This window comes from Rhagoletis zephyria, unplaced genomic scaffold, assembly GCF_001687245.7.
Source record: "Rhagoletis zephyria isolate East Lansing unplaced genomic scaffold, Rhagoletis_zephyria_1.1 Rzeph_scaffold_00016, whole genome shotgun sequence".
NCBI classification, from domain to species: Eukaryota; Metazoa; Arthropoda; class Insecta; order Diptera; family Tephritidae; genus Rhagoletis; species Rhagoletis zephyria.
Window position 1 is genome coordinate 245,133 of NW_016157100.1, and position 21,637 is coordinate 266,769.

The window sequence follows — 21,637 nt, forward strand, 5'->3', positions numbered from 1 at the left end:
CAAAAGGAAATCTATGATCTAAAGGTGGTGCTATTCAAGTAGCCGGCACTGTACATCGAACAATAGTGTCTCCAGTTCAATTACAGCTGCATAAACTTTGCTCAGTGAAGCAGCAAAAAAAAAAAGATATACACAATCACTCACCCACTCACTCCCTTTCGCACTCACTTCCTCTTTCAGTAACACACCCACTCACACGCACAAGCACACTTACATAACTTGAGGTGCATAGCACATTCATTTTGTTGCTTTGCATGCATTTGTCCGCTTATCCTCTTCTCTGACAATTGTTAAGCCACTTAGTCTCTGCGCTTTTGTTATGAATGTGCTGCATCCTTTTGGCTGACAGTCACTGCTTTTCAAGCGTTCTTTCTACGATATTCCATTGTTCGGACATGCACTTGTCTGAATGTACCAGTATGTACTACTAACACTATTACTGCATTACGTACAACCTTTGAAGTGTGTACATACATACATTTGTATATAAGTATAGTTATTCATAGAGAAATATTCTCAAGTGCATGAATGTCCATGAATGACACACGACAACAAAATGAGGGAATACAATGAAGTTGTTATTTAATTTGCGCAAGATAGGGGACAGGAGAGGGGAGCAACTGTGTACATAACTGGTATGGAACAGAAATAAGGAAGGCAAAAGTTTAAAAGAGAAATTGGCACTTAGAAAATCAACATTGAATGGAGTTATTTTTCTCTCATTACACTTTTTTAGACACATTACATTTTACATAATTTTTGAATAGAACTAGGTCAGGGGCTACAAACACAGCGCGCCTGCAAGTCATAGAGACCAGACAGTAACTGAATCGTATCCCTTTTGAACCTATGATTCCCTTGCAACTTTGTCTCCGCGCTGCTAGTCCCTCTATTTTTATTACCAATAAAATAAAATTAATATTTAACCACTTCTTTCAAAGCTCCAAGCTTCTGTTTTATAGTTTCATTTGTATATGTTTATATGTCTGTTACTTCATCTCCTTGAACCTCCTACAGCTTCCTTTTCACCGATGTCGACATATCCAAGCGACTCTTAACTAACCATGACAACCACAACAGCACCAACAACAATAACTGCATAGAAGGTAATGCACACATATGTGAGTAAGAATGACAGAAAAAGTGGGGATGCATAATTTCACAATTGTATGAATTCTTCATGTTATTGCAGCATAATTTATTCAAAACATCTACTTTTGTTGCCCTAGTGTGGCACTTCAGTACGAACAATAGCGTTAAAGCAAACAAGGTGATTGGCCTAAGTGCGGTGGTACTATGGATCTTGAGCATTTACTATGAATACAAAAAAAAAGATTACCTATTTATTGTGAATTAAATTCATTTTTGGTTAATAAAAATTTATAAGGAAACTAATTTTCGGTGTATATTGGGTTCTTCCTTTAAATGATAGCGAGTGATACAAATATGAACAAATACAGTTTGCAGTTTAGTAAAGGATACGAAAGAGGGGAAGGTGAGATAAACAAATACTTTTAAATTATTTAGAACGAAGCCAAGCTTTTTAAATAATTTCTCCATTGTTCTGGTTTCGTGTTGCTTGCGAGTGACTCGAATGACATTCGTACGTTTAGGGAGTCATAAGGATAACGGAAAGATTACCCTCTAAAACACCGACTACCCTGGCAACAGGGCTAAATGACCCCTTGGTAATTGGGTTAGACTGTAAAACCACGTAATGGAAGAACGTGGAGACGATACTCAGGGTGGTAGCCACTCGGGAGTATCATGCGTGCTAAATGGCACAGCATCTCACAAGTATCCATTGTTTTCGAGAGAAGAGAGAGCATTCTGGAGGAGAGATGAGAGACTGTCTCACTTCTTCAGAGTAGAAGCCAGACCATTCGCTTACAATGGGCATGAGTCGAGAGACAGTTCAATGAAAGCAACTGCCCAGTGATGGCATAGGCCTGCCTTAATTTTCTCAGTAGAGCTGTAAAGATAAGAAGATCAGGCAGCAAAAATCAGGCTAAAGAAATCGTCCTGCTGCTAATTGCACACGATCCTCCTACTGATGCGTGTCCACGGAAACCAGTGGGATGCAGAAGCACCCAAATATGTGGGAGGCAGGTACAAAGGTATGATTCCGGGGGCTTTCTCCCTTACTGCCTGCCAAAAGTGGCGACGAGACTAGAAAGGGTGTAGCCTGGGAAGTGAGGTTGGCTGAAGGCTAATTCTGCTATGGTTTAAATTGTATTCTTCTCAGCGAAAAACCTTGCTAAGGCGGCTCAGTATTGCGTTGTTTTCCTGAGCCTCTTCAACTTGCAGAATTTCGCACCAGAGTGGGTACGGGTAAATTCCTTGATAGTAATTCCGAAGCATGAAAGGCAGTAACGAGACTCCCTGTTATCTCATTTTCGGTCCCTTTCAGGTTTTCTAAATATCGTAAGCTACTCGAAAGAGGATTACTAACGCCGACAATTTTCACTGTATCTGGTCCAATTAAATAGTTAGCTTTGACGATTTGTCGTCATTTGCACTTACATTCTGCTACCAGAGCCTTCTAAAACTCGTTTGTATGATGTGAATCATATAACATGGAGCTTGGGTAAATATATTCTTAACTCTCTTTCAATAACCACATATCCTCAGTGTTGTAATTAGATAGAAGATAGGAATCCATATAAGGGTGGTTCTTAAAAATATTAATATCTAAAGTTTGTATTAGGCATCCCTTAATTTTTTTCTACGTACACCACATCCACGCCAACTTTCAAAATGTTAAACAAATTTTTAGGGGACCGCCATCAGGGTTTGAAAAAATTATAGTTTTTTTTAACCGCAAAATGGACAAAATTTTGACTTGAAATTTGATAAATTTTACATAGTTTTGAAACTTATTCATATAAATTCATAAATTCGCTTTGTTATAGCTGGATAAAGTCAAAACTTTTGTCGAATTTTTGCGATTTAAAAAAATCAATTTTTTCGAACGCTTTTTTTTAATTTTGAAATTATCGTTGATGTCTATATTATGCACGTAAATTATGGCGCCCCATAATGTTAGGACCACCCTTGTGCATATTCTTTCTTTCGACATAAGGATGATTTGCTTTGGAAAAATTAAAATTTATATAATTATGACATAGTATTGAAACTAAAAATGTAAATTCATAAAATCGGTGAGTTATAGCTGGTCAAAGGCAAAAATTTTGTCGAATTTACGCGATTTAAAAAAAATCCTTTTTTTTCGAACCCTAGTAGCAATCCTTAAATTTTTTTAGCTATGAAATTTTCGTTTATGTCTATATTTTGTACCTGAAACAAAATAAATGACGTTAGGACTACCATAGTGCATATTAAGTATTTCTGGCTGCGTTATTAGAAATGAGCACAAATCTCTCCCTGCTTTCTGATATTTATTAAGGACCACCCTAGTGCATATTCTTTGGTTTGAAAAAATTTAAATTTCTTTAACCTCAAAAATGCGTCAAAGTTTTGACCTGAAATCTAATAACTCTGACATAATTTTTGCGATTAAAAAAAAACATAATTTTTTCAAACCCTGGTAGCAACCTTAAATTTTTTTAATTTTGACATTTTCGCTGATCTCTATATTTTGTACGTAGTGCATATTCTTTCTGACTGCATTAGCATTAACACACCTCTCTTCCTACCAATTTATGTTGTAAGACTCTTGGACCAACGCAATATTGAACAAAGGAATCAATAAGCCTGAGAGTACGTAATGTGTGTAAGTATGTATGTTATATACAGTTCGAGGTTTGCGAATTTACGATACAGAATACTCAATTTATTCTAAATTAAAGCCTAAAAATAAACAAGTTTTTCAAGCTGTGAGAGTTCGAATACCATTTCTTACATTTTCTCCATCAGAGCCCACGAAAAAAATTAAAAAAGTAGTTAGTTCAATTATCTATATAGAAAAGAATTTTTTAGGAATGCGAAATATTGGATATGTATGCATGTAAATATGTGCATAAGTATTCACTAAGTCTCTGCATATTTCTAAATAAAATTTTTGTTGAAAACGAACCTAATCAAGAGTTTTAAAAATTTTATGAATGCAATCGATTTAACATAACGAGCCCTAACCGCCAAAATAACGTAAGCGACATTTTTTCAAAATTTTATTTTTGATGCAGAAATGCATCTAGATGCTCTAGGAATATTTCTGCATCAAAAAGGAAATTTTGGAAAAAAATGTCGTTTACGTTATTTTGGCGATTAGGGCTCGATAAGATATACATAATATTGGTAATGAAGTATTTGCGTAGACATATGGGTGTTTCCATACAGCCGTACGCGACATTCGTACGCTTATAGTGCAACGTAAATCTATCAAAAATAGAAGTTACTAAAAAAAAAAGATTACGGTTATGTTGCAACCAAAGGGTACTATGTTTGAGAAAAAAATAAGCAGCCTCGAAACTTTGGTGTGGAAAATATCCGTTCAAAACCAGGTGATAACGTACGCGACAAAAAAAGAGGTGGTTTTAAGGCACATATACATATATGCGAAAGTCTGCGAATCATGAGAGAGAGTTTTTCTTTTCTTTAAAAATTCCTAAACTAAGCTAAATAATGTACCTTTACAATCCTTCCATTTTTTGATAGAAATTATCTCTGGTTAGTTTTTAACAAAAAAAAATTATAATAACGTACGCGACAGATTTTTCCCCCATACAATATTTTTACTAGTAACACATACTAAATTAAATTTTGTCAGTNCTTCTCTCCACCGTTTCGCTTTTTCAAAACCTTTTTCCGCCATCTGAATACGAAATTTAAAGTTATAAAGCCGTTTAAATTCATTTGCTTGCATTTTCGGTTTACATTTTCATGGAAACACGCATATATGCGTAAGTCTGCGAATCATGGGAGTTTTTCTTTTCTTTAAAAATTCCTAAACTAAGTTAAATAATGGACCTTTACAATCCTTTCATATTTTAAGAGAAATTGTCTCTGGCTAGTTTTATATTACAAAAAAAACAATAACGTACGCGACATAACGTACTCGACAATTTTTCTCGTAAGTAATAAAATGTATTTATTGAGAACTCTTCCCGCCACCGTTTCATTGCTTTTACAACTATAATAATAGATAATTTAAATGGAAAATTTGCAATTAACATTGGTTTTGATGTATCTGATTGAAATTTTCGTACTTACAATAACGTATGCGACAAACTTTAAAGGGTAATAAAATTTGTTTTACTTCGGTTGGAAAGAAAATTTTACTGTATATCTTTACCTGCGATTGCCAATATACAAATGACATAGACAAACAATGTTTTTGCATAACGTACGCGACATTAGAATACTATCAGAAGCAAATCAAAAAATTACCGTTAACCGAACTCTAACTTCTCCTTTTTCTCATTTTTATAGTTAGTTGTTATTGCAAATTTGATTTTAAGATGTAATTGTAATGCAAAATGATAGAATACAAGATTGCGCCAATGAGAGAGGATTTTTGAGCGTAATTTTTGCGTGACGTCATCTTGGTGCAATTGCGAGAGAGAAATGCCAAAACGCATATAAAAATATGTAAACAATGCAGAAACATGTGTTAATTTTAATATTACATGTCCCAATTTTGCAGGAATCAATAAATATACAAAGATTGATTAATTAGGAACACGTAGCAATAATTTTGAACATGTAGCCCTTTAGATAAGTACAATTTTTAGCACATGAAAAAATGGATGTATTAACAATATTTGCAATTTCATGTAGACCAAAAGGAAGGTGTGCAGCAAAGTGAATTTTTGGACATGCCATTTTAAAAAGCCATGCAGAGTGCATATTTATATTTGTGGACGGTAGCCAGCCACCATAAACTCCACAGCTGTTGACTCCACAGCTTTTATTTGATGACTTTTGTACCATTTCCGAGAGGATGCATGAGCTTTTTTGGAAGCAAATATTCATTAGTAACATAATTTAAGCTTAACTTTTAAATGTATAATAATTTGGGCACTGTTTTGTATTAGGTACGTAACAGCGCGGTAAGATGCCGCTTGAATTAGCGCCTGGCGACTTTATTCACTGGTGCATTACCTTATACCAACACTAAAAGAAACAGGTACTAACAAAAATAAGTAGGTAGTGAAGTTCATGTATCTATTTACTGTATAAACTGCTTTTGTTTGGATGCCATTGCCAGCAAACTAAACCAGAAACTGTCTACATTCACCATGGAAATATACCTACTACAATTCACCAAGGAAAGGCCAAAATAGTTCCATGTAGAAGCTCATAGCTCACACACATAGCACAAAGCTCGATTTGGTGTTTAATGCATGTGCTCGCCGGCAGAACTGCTTCCACTTTTTCGCCAGGTTTGCGTTCGTAGGAAACGAAAATAAAACTTATATAGCACGCTTTCCTTTTGTTTTCACTATTACACTTTGCCACTACACGCTTCATTTTGCTCTTTAATGTCTCAATAATTGTTTAAAACCACGCCGAAATATTAACGCACAAATATTAAAATTGCACTTTGGTTTTTTCGTATGCTCACATTCAACAATTGCACCAAGATGACGTCACGCACACAGCTCATTCTGTCAAAATCACAAAGAGCGGATTAGCGGTACCGCAATTGGCGCAATCTCTATTTCTCTCAATCGTGATTGTAATGTTTAAAATCTCTTAGTTTAGTTAATAGGAAAGAGAAAATAGTTAATTTCAGTAGAGAAACTGAGTCGAAGAGACACTCAGTTTTACTCTTCAATTTTTGAGTTTTAAAATTGCAATAAGCTGAAATACTTCTATAATATAAAAATTCGAGTATTTTACTCTTATTAATTCGTCTTGTTTTTATTTTTTCAGTCCTGGTTGACATTTTCATGGAAACACCCATATGTAAGTGTGTAAGTATTGCGGCTGTATTTTAATGCTCAAAAACATCTGCTCGAACAGATATCACTAGTGTGGTTTGTTCATATAAAAGTTGCAGCACTTAAGTAAATTAAGCCTTTAGAATATATTCCAGTACGAACAATGAAACCAATTTGTGTGTTAAAGTACATAAGACATACATATTATGATAATTGAATAAGTATTCTCAAACAATCGAATTTTTACACTTGAAAATTTTATGAGTAGGTAAGTACTTATGTATGTAAGTATGTATGTATGTGCATATTTTGTGTTCTACAACAACGTCTTGCTGAAAAAAAAACTGTTGAAAAGGCCAACAATTCTGGAATGTATTTAAAATGTTTCAATAATATGCCAATTAAAATCACAAGTACTTTTATTTATATTCAATACTAACTGATTACTTCGTGAGGTTTTAGAATTTATGAAACACCAACTAAATTAGCTTCTCCGTCTGCAAGAGCCACTACCTGATTTTTATGGTTTCACAGCCTAAAAATATGCAAAAATTCCAAACAATTTTATTCCATGCAAAACTCGCTTTAAATAAATAACATAAGCTTATTTATTAAAAAGGACACATTTTAACAGATACCAACTGGGGATTCGCTACGTTAAATTTTTATTTCAAAAATTTTCTAAACCGAAAACGTTGATGCCTAAGAGTATGCAATATGAAAAGTAAGTTATGCAATAGGAATCAGTCAATTCTGGCTGTGTGATATACAAGTAACTTGGTATTGCCTGTTTTTAGGCGTTCCTGCTTACCACTTAGATAATTTTAGAGCAGGCTGGCTTTTTTGATTCACATGAGAACCGAATCCGTTAATATAATAAGAAACATATTTCTGAAGGCTTTAATGAATAAAAATCGTGCAAAAATGAATTCGTTTTTATATTCTTCCAAAAAATTTGTTTTCTGGTAATAACTAATCTTGCTATTTTAATCTTCATCAAACACTCAATGACCACTCTCTTATTCACTACTACTCTTGTCACCTCCTTCTTCTTCTTGCTCTTCAAACAATTCGACCGCCAATTAAATGTCCAATAATAAATTTCCGTCACTACTTTGTCGAGCGCTGTGAATGAAATTCCGTACAAATGTTTGCTAATTTGCTTGTAATTGCTTTAGCAAAATATCGCCACAAACCATTTGTTACATATGTATGTACATATAACCGTTGTGTCAGTTAGACGGTGGTGTAGCAACAGCGACCACAAATGAATTTCCCTATCTCAAACCACAAATGATGGCGTCATTACAGGGCAAAGTCTTGTACGTACTTTTGTATGGGAGAGTGCTGATGTTTTGTGTAAGATATTTCTGTAAGTGTGTGTGTGTGTGTGTTTGTGATTGTATGTGATGTATCATCGTCATGTCAATGCCAGCAATTAATTGGCTAAATTTATAGGAAAATAGATATTGCGTCGAAACTACTATATTTATCGATCAATTGCTAACTAAAAGACTAAAAGGCCAAAAATGGCATTAGCGTTAGTAAATTTCGCGCTTGGTAAATTTCGTGTAACGTATTAATTCTAATGCATGTAAAATAATTATGTAAGCTTGCTGCTATATTCTAAAAAAAACATAAAAGCATACAAAATAGTGTCTTTAGCGTATATTCTTTTTTTTAATGCTAAAATTTGGAAGGACTAAAACAAAATATATTAACGCATTAAATTTAAACGCAGCAAACTTTTTATTGATGTAAAATGTTAACTGCCAGTTTCACCAAAAATTTAAGTGAAAAGGGCTTTTTGTCTTCCCTGAGTTTTTACAATAAATTAAAAACAAAAAACTCGTTTTATATTAAAAGAGTTTTCTTGAAAGAGGCTATAAATACGATAAGGGATTATTAAACTATTTCCAAATGATATAAAAAAAATTTTAGAGGTATTCCCTTAAACTGGCAAACCTCGAAACACTTTTACTGAACTGTCAAAATTTCAATAACCAATGTTGTCCCAAAGCCTTAAATCCATGACGATGAAAACTTGTCCAGCGGTGGAAGCTTTTTAAAGCCATGTTTAAATTATATATGCACATGCAGTGATTAAAAGCTCTCTTTGGTCGTCGCTGACGTCTGATGAGGAAATAGCAACTAACTTCTACCAGATGTTAGATGTTCAAGATCAATAAAATTTTCGAATATAAACATGTTTTTAAGGAATCATTTATTTGTGCAGTTATGCGGCGGAAGTTGCAGGTTCGAAATTTTAATTTTCAGTTTAAAACTTTTTCGTTTACGAATTTACCCAAACGAGCATATAATTTTAAAAGCTCTTCAGATTTCAAAACCGTTTAAAACACATTTAAATTAAAATAAAAGTTGCTTATTATTATTTTACAGATATTTTAAACTTTGTGAGCTTTAGCGTAACATGTTTAAGGCTCAGTTACTCTAGGCTTAACTTAATTTACGTAAGAAATCGTCAATAATTACTCAACACTTCAATTTGTCGCTTATAAGCCACATCGAAAAATTCCTGGACAAAAGTTTATTGCGTTGGCCAATATATTAGGTTGACTTACGTAAATTAAGTCTAGACTAACTGAGCCTTAAGTAAACGCATTTTAAAAGCTCAGATAAATCGAAAGCTTTTCTACAGATTTTTTTTTACTTTTTCGCCTTTCTTAAGCTCTTAAAGTTTCTTTTGCTTAAAAAAAGTTCCTTTAAGGTAAAAATTAATATTTTTTCGTGGTGTTTAGTACGCTTATCGGTATCCATACAATTTATAATGGCAGTAATATCCAAAAATAAATATCTTGAAGAAAGCACTTGAGCCTTATTTTCGAAGTTACTTTTCCATAAATAAGTAAATGGTAAAAATTAAAGTTTCATACTTCAATCGAAAGCTTTCTCAGAACAAGCTTTTTCTGGTTTTTGCGTATGAATATGATTTCAAAACTATTTTTAATATTTTAAAATTAAATGAAAGCATTTCGCGCCCAAGCAATCTTTTAATTTAAACGTTTCACAAATTTGAAGTTTGAGCTTTAAAGAGTACCTACACACATATGGACATTCCCATGGTAGCGCACGTGACAGTCGTACGATTTCAATGTGATACAAAAAACGAATACCATTTGTTTTCTTTAACTTTTTTGGGCGATTGTACAGCACATAATTACCTCTATATTTAACCGAAAAATGAAATCAATCGAACTGCTTGGTCCTGAAATATAAGCATTTAAAGAGAGTGTCGTTACGTGACAAAAAATGGAAGTTGATTTTTTCTTTTCTTACAAAATCGCAAAACTCTGCGAATTGTGGATGGCTATTTTGATGAAACTTATTTTGATATGATTTGGAGCAATTCTAGTTGTTTTTAGAGTTTTTTGAATTAATGCAAATTGTTTCAATTCTCTTTTACAACCCCAAGTGTGAAACGTGACGTGACGTGGCGTCACGTGACATAAATTTCCATCGTTATATTTTTGTTAATATTGCTTTTAAATGAATTTTTAACGCAAATAAAACATGTATTTTATGTAGAATATACTTTATATTTTGACTTCAGCGCCAATTCAGGGTCAATTTATTAGAAATCTATGATTTATTATGTTTCAACCACATACGCCAAATTCGAACCAAATCGGACCATAAATACGGTTTTTCGAAATATCTCGACCTTGGCACCACCTAGGAAGACCATTTTATGCAAACATGATTCTACTTACATAGCCAGTATATATTTTAAAAAGCAGACGAATCGGCCCGTAAATACGTTAGATATACAACTTTTATTTTTTTTTTGTCGTGGTGGACCTTCCGCTGGAAACACCCATATGTATTTACAAAACGAACAGCTACTTCGAATAGCAGACTCTAGTCACGTCATCTTCTTCTTCCTATTCCATTGAACATTAAAGTACCACTACTATTACTCTTTCATCAACTTTTGCAAGTACGTACTTCACTAAAATATTTCATATCAACTTTTTCTATTTTCTTTTTGCAGAACTTGAACCAGCATTTCCCTATCGTGACGTGACCATCAAACGTGGCGTCGATGCGAATGAATTATATGAAGTGCTCGGTGAAGTGGGCAGGTGAGTCGAGTGCAAACAATTACAAAATACGCTAGTTAAAAATAAAAATTACAAATTTTCATTGCACAAATTAACGAGAGCTTAAACTTTATTACGTGCCAAATAAACACGGTTTAAATTCTTTTCAAAATTTATTGCACGTTAAGGAGTAGTTCAGTGGCCAAAATGATGCTACTGAGACAGTTAAGAAATCGTTTTTAGTGTGTATTAAGAAAAATATTAAAATTTTACAATTATTTTTAAGCATTAAACTGCACATGAAGGTTATGAGTTTGCTATTTTAGATATTTATTATGCTTGGAGCGTAGCTCTTTCAATTGCCCGCTTTCTTCGACCATAACTAATTTAATTTTATATACACATTGCATAATCATTACCCTTAGAGGCAAATTCGGCACCGTCTACAAATGCCAGGAGAAGACATCTGGCCTGAAGTTGGCCGCTAAATTCGTGCCCATCCCCAAGCGTGAAGATCGTCGCAATGTTGAGCGAGAAGTGGAAATTATGAATTCCCTACAACATCACCTCATCATACAATTGTATGCGGCGTATGAGTATCAGAAAATGATGTGCGTCGTGCTGGAATTGTAAGTAGAAATTTTAAGATTTTTTTCATTATGGAATTATTGTATCGTAAGAAATATCGCGCCCTCTCTCACCGTTGCTCTCCGCTGTTCTTAAGTTAACCAATAAGCAGCGAAAGATTTCGTTTGCCGCATAGCACAGGCATGCAATTCTCAACCTGTTTATACAATTTTTAGTGAAAAGGCAATAGTTGCTTGGAGGATTTTTTTCATTAATAACAAAAAAACAACACCGATAGAATGAAGCCCTGTCCGTTTTTATTGGTCTCATTTGAAAAACGTCTTCTTGTCAAAAAAAGTTAATTTAAGTCCACATTTAGGTACCAGATGAAAACACTTTTAAAAACATGTGAACTCAATTAAAACTTTTTTTAATTCAGAAAATAAAATCCTATAAAATAAATGAACAAAAATTATATTTTCTTTTTAAGCCATAGGATCTAAAAAATTTAAGAAGGCTAAATTAAAAAATTAAGCAATTTAACAAAACCAGAGAAAAATAAAATAAATTCCTAAAAATTAAATGAAATGAAAAGAAAATATTTTTCTTTTAAAAATAATATATTCTGAAAATTAAATTCAAAAAGGAGAAAAATTATACTATTAAAATTAAATTAAAATCAGTTCCTAAAATTTTTATTAAACAAAAAAAGGAAATTAAAAAAAAATTATTAAATAAGGAAAAAATGTTTTCATAAGTTAAATAAATTAAAAAAAAATGATTTTCCTGTTTAAAACAATAAAATCTAAAATAAAAAAAATACAATTAAATAAGTTCCTAAAACTAAAATGAAATTTAAAGAAAAACTTATTTTTAAAACAATACAATCTAAAAATTTTAAGACAATTAAATTAAAAAAATATAATAATATTTAAAAAAATATATGTTCCCGAAAATTAAGTCAAATTAAAAAAAAAAACCTTTTTTTATTAAAAAAATACCATCTAAAAACTAAAAAAAAGAAACAAAATTTATTTAAAAAGGGGAAAATTCATTAAAATAAAATAAAATAAATCCACTGTCCGACTACTCGACCTCGACACTTCCGAATCGCCCACCAGTACTTTGCTCACTCGACCATTACGACTGTTGGAACAACGCGAGCAAAATGGCATATAAGTGCTGTCTGTCGAGAGAGCTTTTCACCGAGAAAGTTGGCAAGGGAGCTTTTTTCGTAATACTTTCATGCCAGAATAAACAAAGTCTTTCAAACCATCTTGTCAACTTTATTGCAATTGTCTTACAAACGACTTTTAATTATCTTAGCCAGAATTGCCCTGAAAATAGAAATCTTTAAAAGGAATTTTCCACATAAATATTCCAGTTAAAATTTCAAAAGTAGGTATCAAACAAAAGCTGTTTTTGAAAACCTTTAATGTGTGCATATTTTAAAATAGGGTTGCTAGCTTCGAAAAGTCTCAAAATTAAATTTATAAAAAAGAAAAAACAATTTTAAGAGAGCTCTGAATTCTGCTATCACTGAGGGTGAAAATCCTCTTATTGGTACAGATCCTAAAATATGCGTGGGTATCGATAACAGTATATCTCTAGTCATGGACGCCTGCTCATATGCCTTCGGCAGTGCTCAAGTCGTCTGTATACCACTGCAGGATACTAATCTGGATGCTGTGAAATTTCATCCCTCTCTGTAACACTATTTGCATATCAAAATTCTACATTAATCTACTACTCCTTAAAGAAAAATGTTTGCTGCTTCTTCCACTTTCAAAAATTTCTCTACGATCCATGCAATATTTTCTGCTAAAAATCGCTTTCACAAATTACTGCATAAGTTTTATGTCAATGTGTGCCAGTATAGTATATTTTCTAAAACTGATGAGTTCTAAAAAGTTCATTTTATATTCGCGTGTCATGCAGACATAATATCGAAGCACTCGTTTTTTTCTTATTCTTTTCCACCGTGTCTATTTTTCTTCACTTTTAGCTACTGCTGACAATTACAAGCAAAGTTTGCCGTACTATTTTTTAACCCTCTTGAATTGTAGAAATTCATAGCGAAATTCACTTTTCTATTACATTTTCGGTGATTTTTTGTTTTCTATTTTCATTCAATTTTTTTCTTTTCTGCAAAGTTTTTCCACTTTATCCTTTAAGCAAACTTTTTCTCTCGTTATTCAATTTCTATATTCTATCACATAAGCATGTTTTTATTGTCATTTCCGCAATGCATTCTCACACAGAAGTCTTCTTGAACTCTTTCTTCTATATTTGCTTTCAGCACCTGCTAAATTTTCGTATTATGTAAATATGCTTGTACTATTTATGTAAATAGAGGCATACATATGTACATAGAACACTTGAAAAGTTTAGTGCATATTTTTTTATTGTAAAACTCTTGCTTTTTAAACTCATGTTTCAAGTCTTTTCTGATTGTGCTGTGGTTGCAGTTGAATAAGTTTTTGAAGACATTCAATTCACAGGTGTGCTGTTTAGAAAAGTTTTCTGAATGACTCCTTAGACACCTGAACGTATGTATGTACATACATAAATGGGCAGCTAGGCACGTGAGTGCAAAGAAAACTTGAATATCTCGTTTCTGCTCATCCTCATATTCATTTTAATTTTTGCACATTCAGTTATTTGCTTCATATACGAACATACATGTACATACATATATGTAGACGATTTTTGTAGGTTTTGCAACTAAATTGTTTTTTTGTAATATTTTTTAAATTCAGTTCATGCAAACTATGTATGTATGTATATAATTATGAATATGAATATGAATATGAATATGAATATGAATATGAATATGAATATGAATATGAATATGAATATGAATATGAATATGAATATGAATATGAATATGAATATGAATATAAATATGAATATGAATATGAATATGAATATGAATATGAATATGAATATGAATATAAATATGAATATGAATATTAATATAAACATAAATATACATATAAACGGACGGATTAAATAAGAATGTTGTGAAGTAAAGTGTAAAGTAGTAAAGAATGTTACTAATATCCTCGCCCATGGCGTTTGAGCAACATTTTCCTTGTTAAAGCTTGATTTTTTTCATTCATAACGCAAACTTAAAATGAAAATATCTTGCGAAAATTACCTGAAGTAGAAAAGCTTTGGTTAGGCCACAGGAGGGTTCCGGACTATGGAATACTATGGTAGCTCCGTATTTTGCTAGCCAGTTTGCCTGTTCATTAGTACTGTATGCTTAGCTCCAAAAGCATTTAGGGCAACGAAGGAATCCTATACCAGCTTTGATATCTAATATGTGCAAATTCAGTGTAAGAAAGGCTGCTTGGGTGCCCAAAAAGAAACCATAACCCTAAAAGAGGAAGTGATAATAATAAATTCGTTAATACCGTCAAAGCGAGTAGCGTGAATAATTTTACCATCAGTTTTATTTGTTGTATTTGTACTTATTAAATAGTAACCAAAGTAAGATATAAGCTACACCTAACCCTTGAATAGTGGGGTTCGCTAGGGAGAAGTATCACTACTGACGGTTTTTACGGCCACTTTTTCCCGCCTCTCGGTCCCGATCAAGGCCGCTTTTTCGGCTGTCGTAAAATCTTCATTTTCCTTCTACGACTGGAAATATGTAGCTACATTGGAACTGCGGTGAACTTATTATGCTGCTTAAGAATACATTGGGCCTGACATTTTGTTGAGCTGCGGCTAGCATCTATTGCAGAGTATGGAAGTGCACGATGTTCCAGCTACGATATTGCCGTTTCTGCCTAAGACGACAGCTTTTACCTCTCTTATGTGTCCGTAGATGGCATCCAAAAAATCTTTAATTTGCTGCAAAAAATAACCATGTCAAAAATAACTCAATATTTGCAAGACCAAAGCTGCAAGTAGCTATTGTTTGTAGTTGAGTTCTAAAATATTACACCCACCTTCAAAAGAAGCAATCTCAACCTATCCAATACAGTGTTTGAATTTTTAAACATCTCGGTAAATCTGCTTAACTGACCGTTGCTTCATTAAAGTTTTATAGGGTCATGCAAATTTTAAATGTGTGACATCAAATTTTTAATAGCCTTTTCCATTTTTACAAAGTACCAAAGTTGCATAAGAGTGGCATCCACAAGCAATTTATGCGTACATTCATATGTATGTCTAAAAACATATTTATTAACCAAAAATTACCAAGTGCCTAGCAGCAGGCTACATAAACCTGTATGTGACGAAGGGTTCTAATTACTTTACTGCAATGCAGTTTTATGGACTAGACACTTCGTAAAACATATTTCACACTTCATACTTGATGTTAGTGTTTAATATTTGCTGCTGTTGATAAACCAGATTGAGATGTAGAAGCAGTGCCTCTTTTGTCGCCACTATTGTTGTTGCTGCTACTCAGAAGTTGCGTGCAATTTGCCTGCCTAACTACCTGTCAAGCTAGCTTGCCGTTTGTGGTTCATACTAATAATTTATGGTAACTTAAATTGATAACAAAATTCCGAAACACTCACCATATTGGAGACAACGAATGGCAACAACAATGACAGCAAGTTGTAAGTTGTGTCAAAATATGCGTAAACAAAGTTGCAATGAAACATATTTATGCATGCATACTACTGAATGGCATGTTCCAGCGCAAGAAGGTATATAGGTAAGGGGGTCGTTGAGATTTTGGTGCTAAAATTTCCGCCCACCTTAGTTTAAGCTTTGGAGTGTCAACATTTTTGTAAGTAAAATAAATTGTTTATTTTATTAAAGTGTTGAAAAGAAAATACAAAGTGAAGATAAGGAGATGTACTCGCATGTCTGGTGCTGCAGGAGAAACTAATTCGTGGCATTCGAAAAAGAAGTAAATATTTAGTCCAACCAAACAGACCTTGGGAGCACAGCTGTGGGCTAGTTAAGCAAGCAACAAGTAAAACATACCTTTGCAAGCATAGCATTCAAATTTAGATAGTTTGATGCTGCTTGAAGCGCCTAAATGTATGCACTCATCGCGTACTGAGTAAAACAGTTTCGTCAGCACAAATAAAGCGTTGAATAACTTTTCAACTACCAGCTGCAGATTGCTTTTTGCACAAAAGTGCTGCTTGGCAACGCAACATAAATGAGCTCTTGGCCTGGCATACGAACTGCTACAGACCTACAGTCATACATTTACATACATACACATACTTTTGGCTACATATGCATCTGTTTTTGTTTACTCTTACATGTATTTTAGCTGCAACAAGTTTATTGAAAGTTTTCCCAATAGACTGCTGCAGCTACAAGCTGTTGTTGAGTTCTTGCTGCGTAACTGCTGTGAGGACGGTGGCCTTCACTAAGGGATAAGCATGCTTTAAGGCGTTAAAGCTCATCACCAAAATTTTATTGTTTAAATAACTTTTGAAAGCATCGCAAGTCCGCAAACAAATTCTAACTTTTGCTGTTTTGGGGGTAAATAGTGCATACGAGTTTGCACCTGAAGGCAGTTCGCAGTTTGTGGCCTGACAGGAGTATAATTGGAAGTTTGAAAGCACGCTTTCCGAAGAACTGAGAAACCACAATTGTACTTGAGCTGATATCAACAGTCGCCCTCAAAGTGGAAACAGCTAAGCCGTCGATGTGTGTGTAGTAACAACAAAAGCGGTACACTTTTTTCCGAAATTTTTTCCTTCAGCAGATTTGATTTTGTTAACGATACAGTTTCCATATCTACATTTACATACTTATCGATATCGTTGTCGATATGTTTTTGCGATATTTTTTTTCGATATACTTAGCGATATACATATATAGTTTTTGATTTTTTTACTTCCGATTTATTTCTTTTTGCAATAGTCGTTATATTTATTGGTAAAATTCTCGTGCTAACATTTTTTTGCGGCGAAATTATCGATTTAATTGCCAATATTGTTTTTATAGCATTGCATTCGTATTCATTGACATAGTTATCGATAGCGTTGTCGATGTGTTCTATGTTATTTTTATTATTTATTTTTTGCAAAACTCTTACCGATATAGTTACCGATTTATTTTTAGTTAGTTTTATTGATTATTTATTTCCCTTTAACTAAGTCGATCTATCTTCAAATACATTTATGATTTTAGCAATAAATTTTTTGGTTGCAATCATCGATATTTTCATCAATATCGTTTTTTGTTATTTTTGTTATAGTTATTGATATCGTTGCTGATATGTTTTACTATATTTTTGCAATTTTATGCGTTTTATATTATTGATTTATTTCTCTTTGCTGTAACCGATATATTTGTTACTGCATTTAGATATAATCAAACTACAGTGACAATTCTACTTCTCATTTTTTTGTATTTGGAAAAGAATGCTTACCGATTTTGGTTATGCGAAGTTATGGATAAAAATATCCAATAATTTTAGCATGGTACCGATAACAATACATATATGCTGATTAATCGATATATTTACCGATAACAAATATCCCTGTAGGGAAACGAACTAGTGCGGAACTGGTTCGGTTCTAGTGCGTTTGGAACCATGACTAGTACGCGTTAATTCTCTTTTGCATGCTAGCGACTGGCGAATTTAACATTGCGATGTCCTAGGAAGTGTCAATTGTCCCCCGTTGCATCCCTTTGACTCTAGTTCCGAACCAGTTCTAAATTCGACAGATAAGATCTAGTTTGTTTTGCATCCCTTTTTCTATAGTTCCGAACCTGTTGCAAATTCGACAGATGAGATCTAGTTCGTTTTGCATCCCCTTTTCATTAGTTCCAAACCAGTTCCTAATTCGACAGATGAGATCTAGTTCGATCTGCATCCATTTTTTATGTGTAGTTCCCAACCTGTTATAAATTCGTCACCTTAGATATATATTTCTAATCAGGCTTGTTGAAACATTTCCCTTTTATATTAAATACGATCGGTTGAAGGAAGGACAATACCATCACAAATGTTTAAACGCATTTATTAATAATTTATAAACCACATTAGTAGTAGTAGTAGTATTAAACTTAAGAAGTAAGTAAAAAACAAAAGTGCGTTCTGCTTAAAAGTAAAAATATTAGTTCACTTTGTCTTACTTGTCTAAATTTAAGCATATTGATTTTTAAGTAAATTCAGTTCTTTTTAAGCTTATATGTATATGAAGTACCTCGAAAGTTTTTGTCGTACTTAACTTAAATAAGATATACAGTCAGTCAATAAAGTTTAGGTACAGTGAAGTTTTTACAATACCGGCAACTATTTTTTAAATATTTTTTTCCCCCTAATTTTTTATAAAAATATGGTTAATTCTTCACCAAAAACCCCATAAATCAGAGTTCCAAACCTTATGCAAAATTAAAGAAAACTCTGCGAACTTCCATCCAAGTATTGCAATTTACACTCTTTAGAAAAAAGTTAAGTACTCAGTTATTAGCCCATTCAATTTTAGTATAACAAAGTGCAAGTTTGAGGTAGCTAGAACTTACCATTGATATTTAGCAATTTTTTTTTTTGTTGTTTGGTAAGTCCTAGCTTCCTCATACTTGCACTTCATTATACTAAAATTGAATGGGCTAAAAAACTTTTTCTAGAGAGCGTAAATAGAAAGTGAATTATTTTGATGAAATTTTGCAGAATTTTCTTAAATTTTGTTGGATTTTGTTGTAGAATTGACCATATTTTTATAAAAAATTACCGAAAACTAAAATATTAAAAAAATAGTTGCCCGTATTGTAAAAAATTCGTTGTACCTAACCTTTATTGACTGACTGTATTAAGGTAGCTGTAGTGGATTGCATAAAAAAAAATTAATTTGTCTTTTCTTAAAAAAAAGGTAGCTCTCGTGGATTGCATTTTTGAATAAATTTTGTGAGAAAGTGGTAATTATTTTGACACTTTTTTTTTAAATGCCTCTTTTTCTGCAACTGCATTGCCTTTCTCAATTGTCCTTCAGGATCTTGGCCTTTGTTTATGGAATCACTAGTATAATGATTGTTAAGCAACTCAAAAACTATACCAGCGTAATTACCGACGTATCCTTTTGAGAGTAGCCGCACCCTTATAATAGGAATAAGACCCAAACTTTTCAGGTAAAAATTTCAGTAGGTTGCGTCTTTATGGACTTTTCAATTTTATAAATTATCATTATTTTTAAGTGGAAAAATAAAACTGAAATAATAAACATAAAATAATCATTATTTGTAATCCCAAAAAAAAAATCAAATAATAATCATTTCCGTTTGAGCGAAAAAATAAAACTCAATAATAATTCATAAAATAATGATTAAATGCTGATTTAAATTATTTTACTTATAATAATTACCTTCCCTGCTTTTAAAATTTAAAATAGAATAGTTTAGTGAAAGTACCACATTTCACTGCTTTGGACTGGTGCGGAACTAGTTATTATCGGACTGGTTCGTTTTTGGCAAAAACGAACTAGTACTTTTTTTTTTTTTTTAATTTTTTTTTTTATTTATTGAATCTGCCCTGCCTAAGAGCCTAACAATAAGTTTTCGAATCTTAATCTATTCACTTAATTTACATCCCCTAGTTGGGATGAGTATTTTCTTAACTGGCCCTAAGAAAAGATTACGACTGGGCTGGTAAGTCATTCCTACGTAGTCTTGAGGTCCTGTTGACACGCAATAAAGATCTTGCTAAATGATTTGGGTGCGCTAAAAGCTTCGATACATATTTCGTCTTCTGTTGTTCTATTTCGGTTCGTACTTCTGGTATTCTCAAGTCGCGGTGAATGTTCTCATTTCGCATATACCAAGGTGCTCCGGTGATTGTTCGAAGGATTTTAGATTGCGCACGACGAAGGATTTCGATGTTGCTGCTGCTCGCGTTTCCCCATAACTCACATCCATAGGTCCATATCGGTTTTAAAACTGTATTGTAAATAAGCACTTTATACTCCAGACTCAGGGGTGAGCGAGAGTTAATAAGCCAGTGGAGAGAATTAGCCTTCAGCTTGAGATGAGTCCTTTTAGCCACTATGTGGTTTCGCCAAGTAAGTCGCCTGTCCAGGTGGACCCCTAGGTAAGTGACGTGATTGGTTTGTGGTATTTGTACGTTGTTTAAAGTCAAGGGCGGACAGTTACTCTTATTCAGTGTAAATTAGTGATGGGCAAAAAATCACTATCGGCGACTTTTTCACAGCGATTTTCAAGTCACCGTTTATCACAGTGATTAAAAATATTAAATCACCGTTTTCCTATTTTTTCATTCTACCACGTGTGGCATCACTATTACTGTTGAACCATTCACAATTGCATCAATCGCTGTAACTGGTAAACAGTACTGCCGTAAAGTTTTAAATTAAGATCTTCATTAAAAGGGCAAAAGCATGCTTGATACAAGTACTATCTTCGCAAAGTTTTGTCTCATGTATTTTATGTACATATTAGGTTTGGATTGTTTCGCTTTATTGTAATAAAATCACTTTACTTTTTACAAATCTGTAAAAATCTATTTATTAGCTTAAAGGCCGATAAATTTTAATAACGGTATTATAAAATTATGGAGTGCTTATTGCGTTGGCTTTTTTAATGGCTGTATCAAGCTGTACTATCGAAAATTCACATAATTCTAAAATAGTGATTCGAATCACCGATTAAAGTCACTGCTTTCAGGAAATCACAGTAACAGTTTTCACAGTGATTGTAAAATCACCGTTTTGCCCATCTCTAGTGTAAATGTAACTTGCTTACATTTTTGCTCGTTAACCTTTATTCGCCAGTTTGCGAGCCAATTGGCAACAGCTTCCATATGATTGCCTAGGAGCACAGTTGCTTGTAGACACTTGGAGCGACTGATTATGGCAGTGTCATCGGCAAAAGTGGACATTATCAGGCGGTCGTTTGTAGGAATATCCGCGGTGTATAAGACATACAACATCGGGCCAAGGGCACTGCCTTGTGGCACTCCAGCTTCGATTGCATGGGCTTCAGAAATGGTGGTGTTACATCGAACTGCAAACTTTCGATTATAAAGGTATGACTTAAGCAGTTTGTGTGTGCTTTGTGGGAGTAGCATTTGTATTTTATACATAAGACCATCTAGCCAGACGCGGTCAAATGCCTGGGCGACGTCAAGAAATATTGCAGCGCAATATTCCCTCTTTTCAAACGCTGTTCGGATTTCGGTTGTTATGCGATTTACCTGCTCGATTGTTCCATGTTTTT

General features: G+C 33.3%; 1 protein-coding gene across 1 annotated transcript in view; it reads left to right on the forward strand.

The window, feature by feature from the left end:
• sqa (spaghetti-squash activator) overlaps positions 1-21,637 on the forward strand; it is a 138,637-nt gene that overhangs the window by 96,925 nt on the left and 20,075 nt on the right. Inside the window, exons 2-3 of the mRNA XM_017612802.1 lie at positions 10,858-10,948; positions 11,332-11,535. Coding sequence (XP_017468291.1) covers positions 10,858-10,948; positions 11,332-11,535 — 295 coding nt within the window. The remainder of the gene's footprint in view (positions 1-10,857; positions 10,949-11,331; positions 11,536-21,637) is intronic.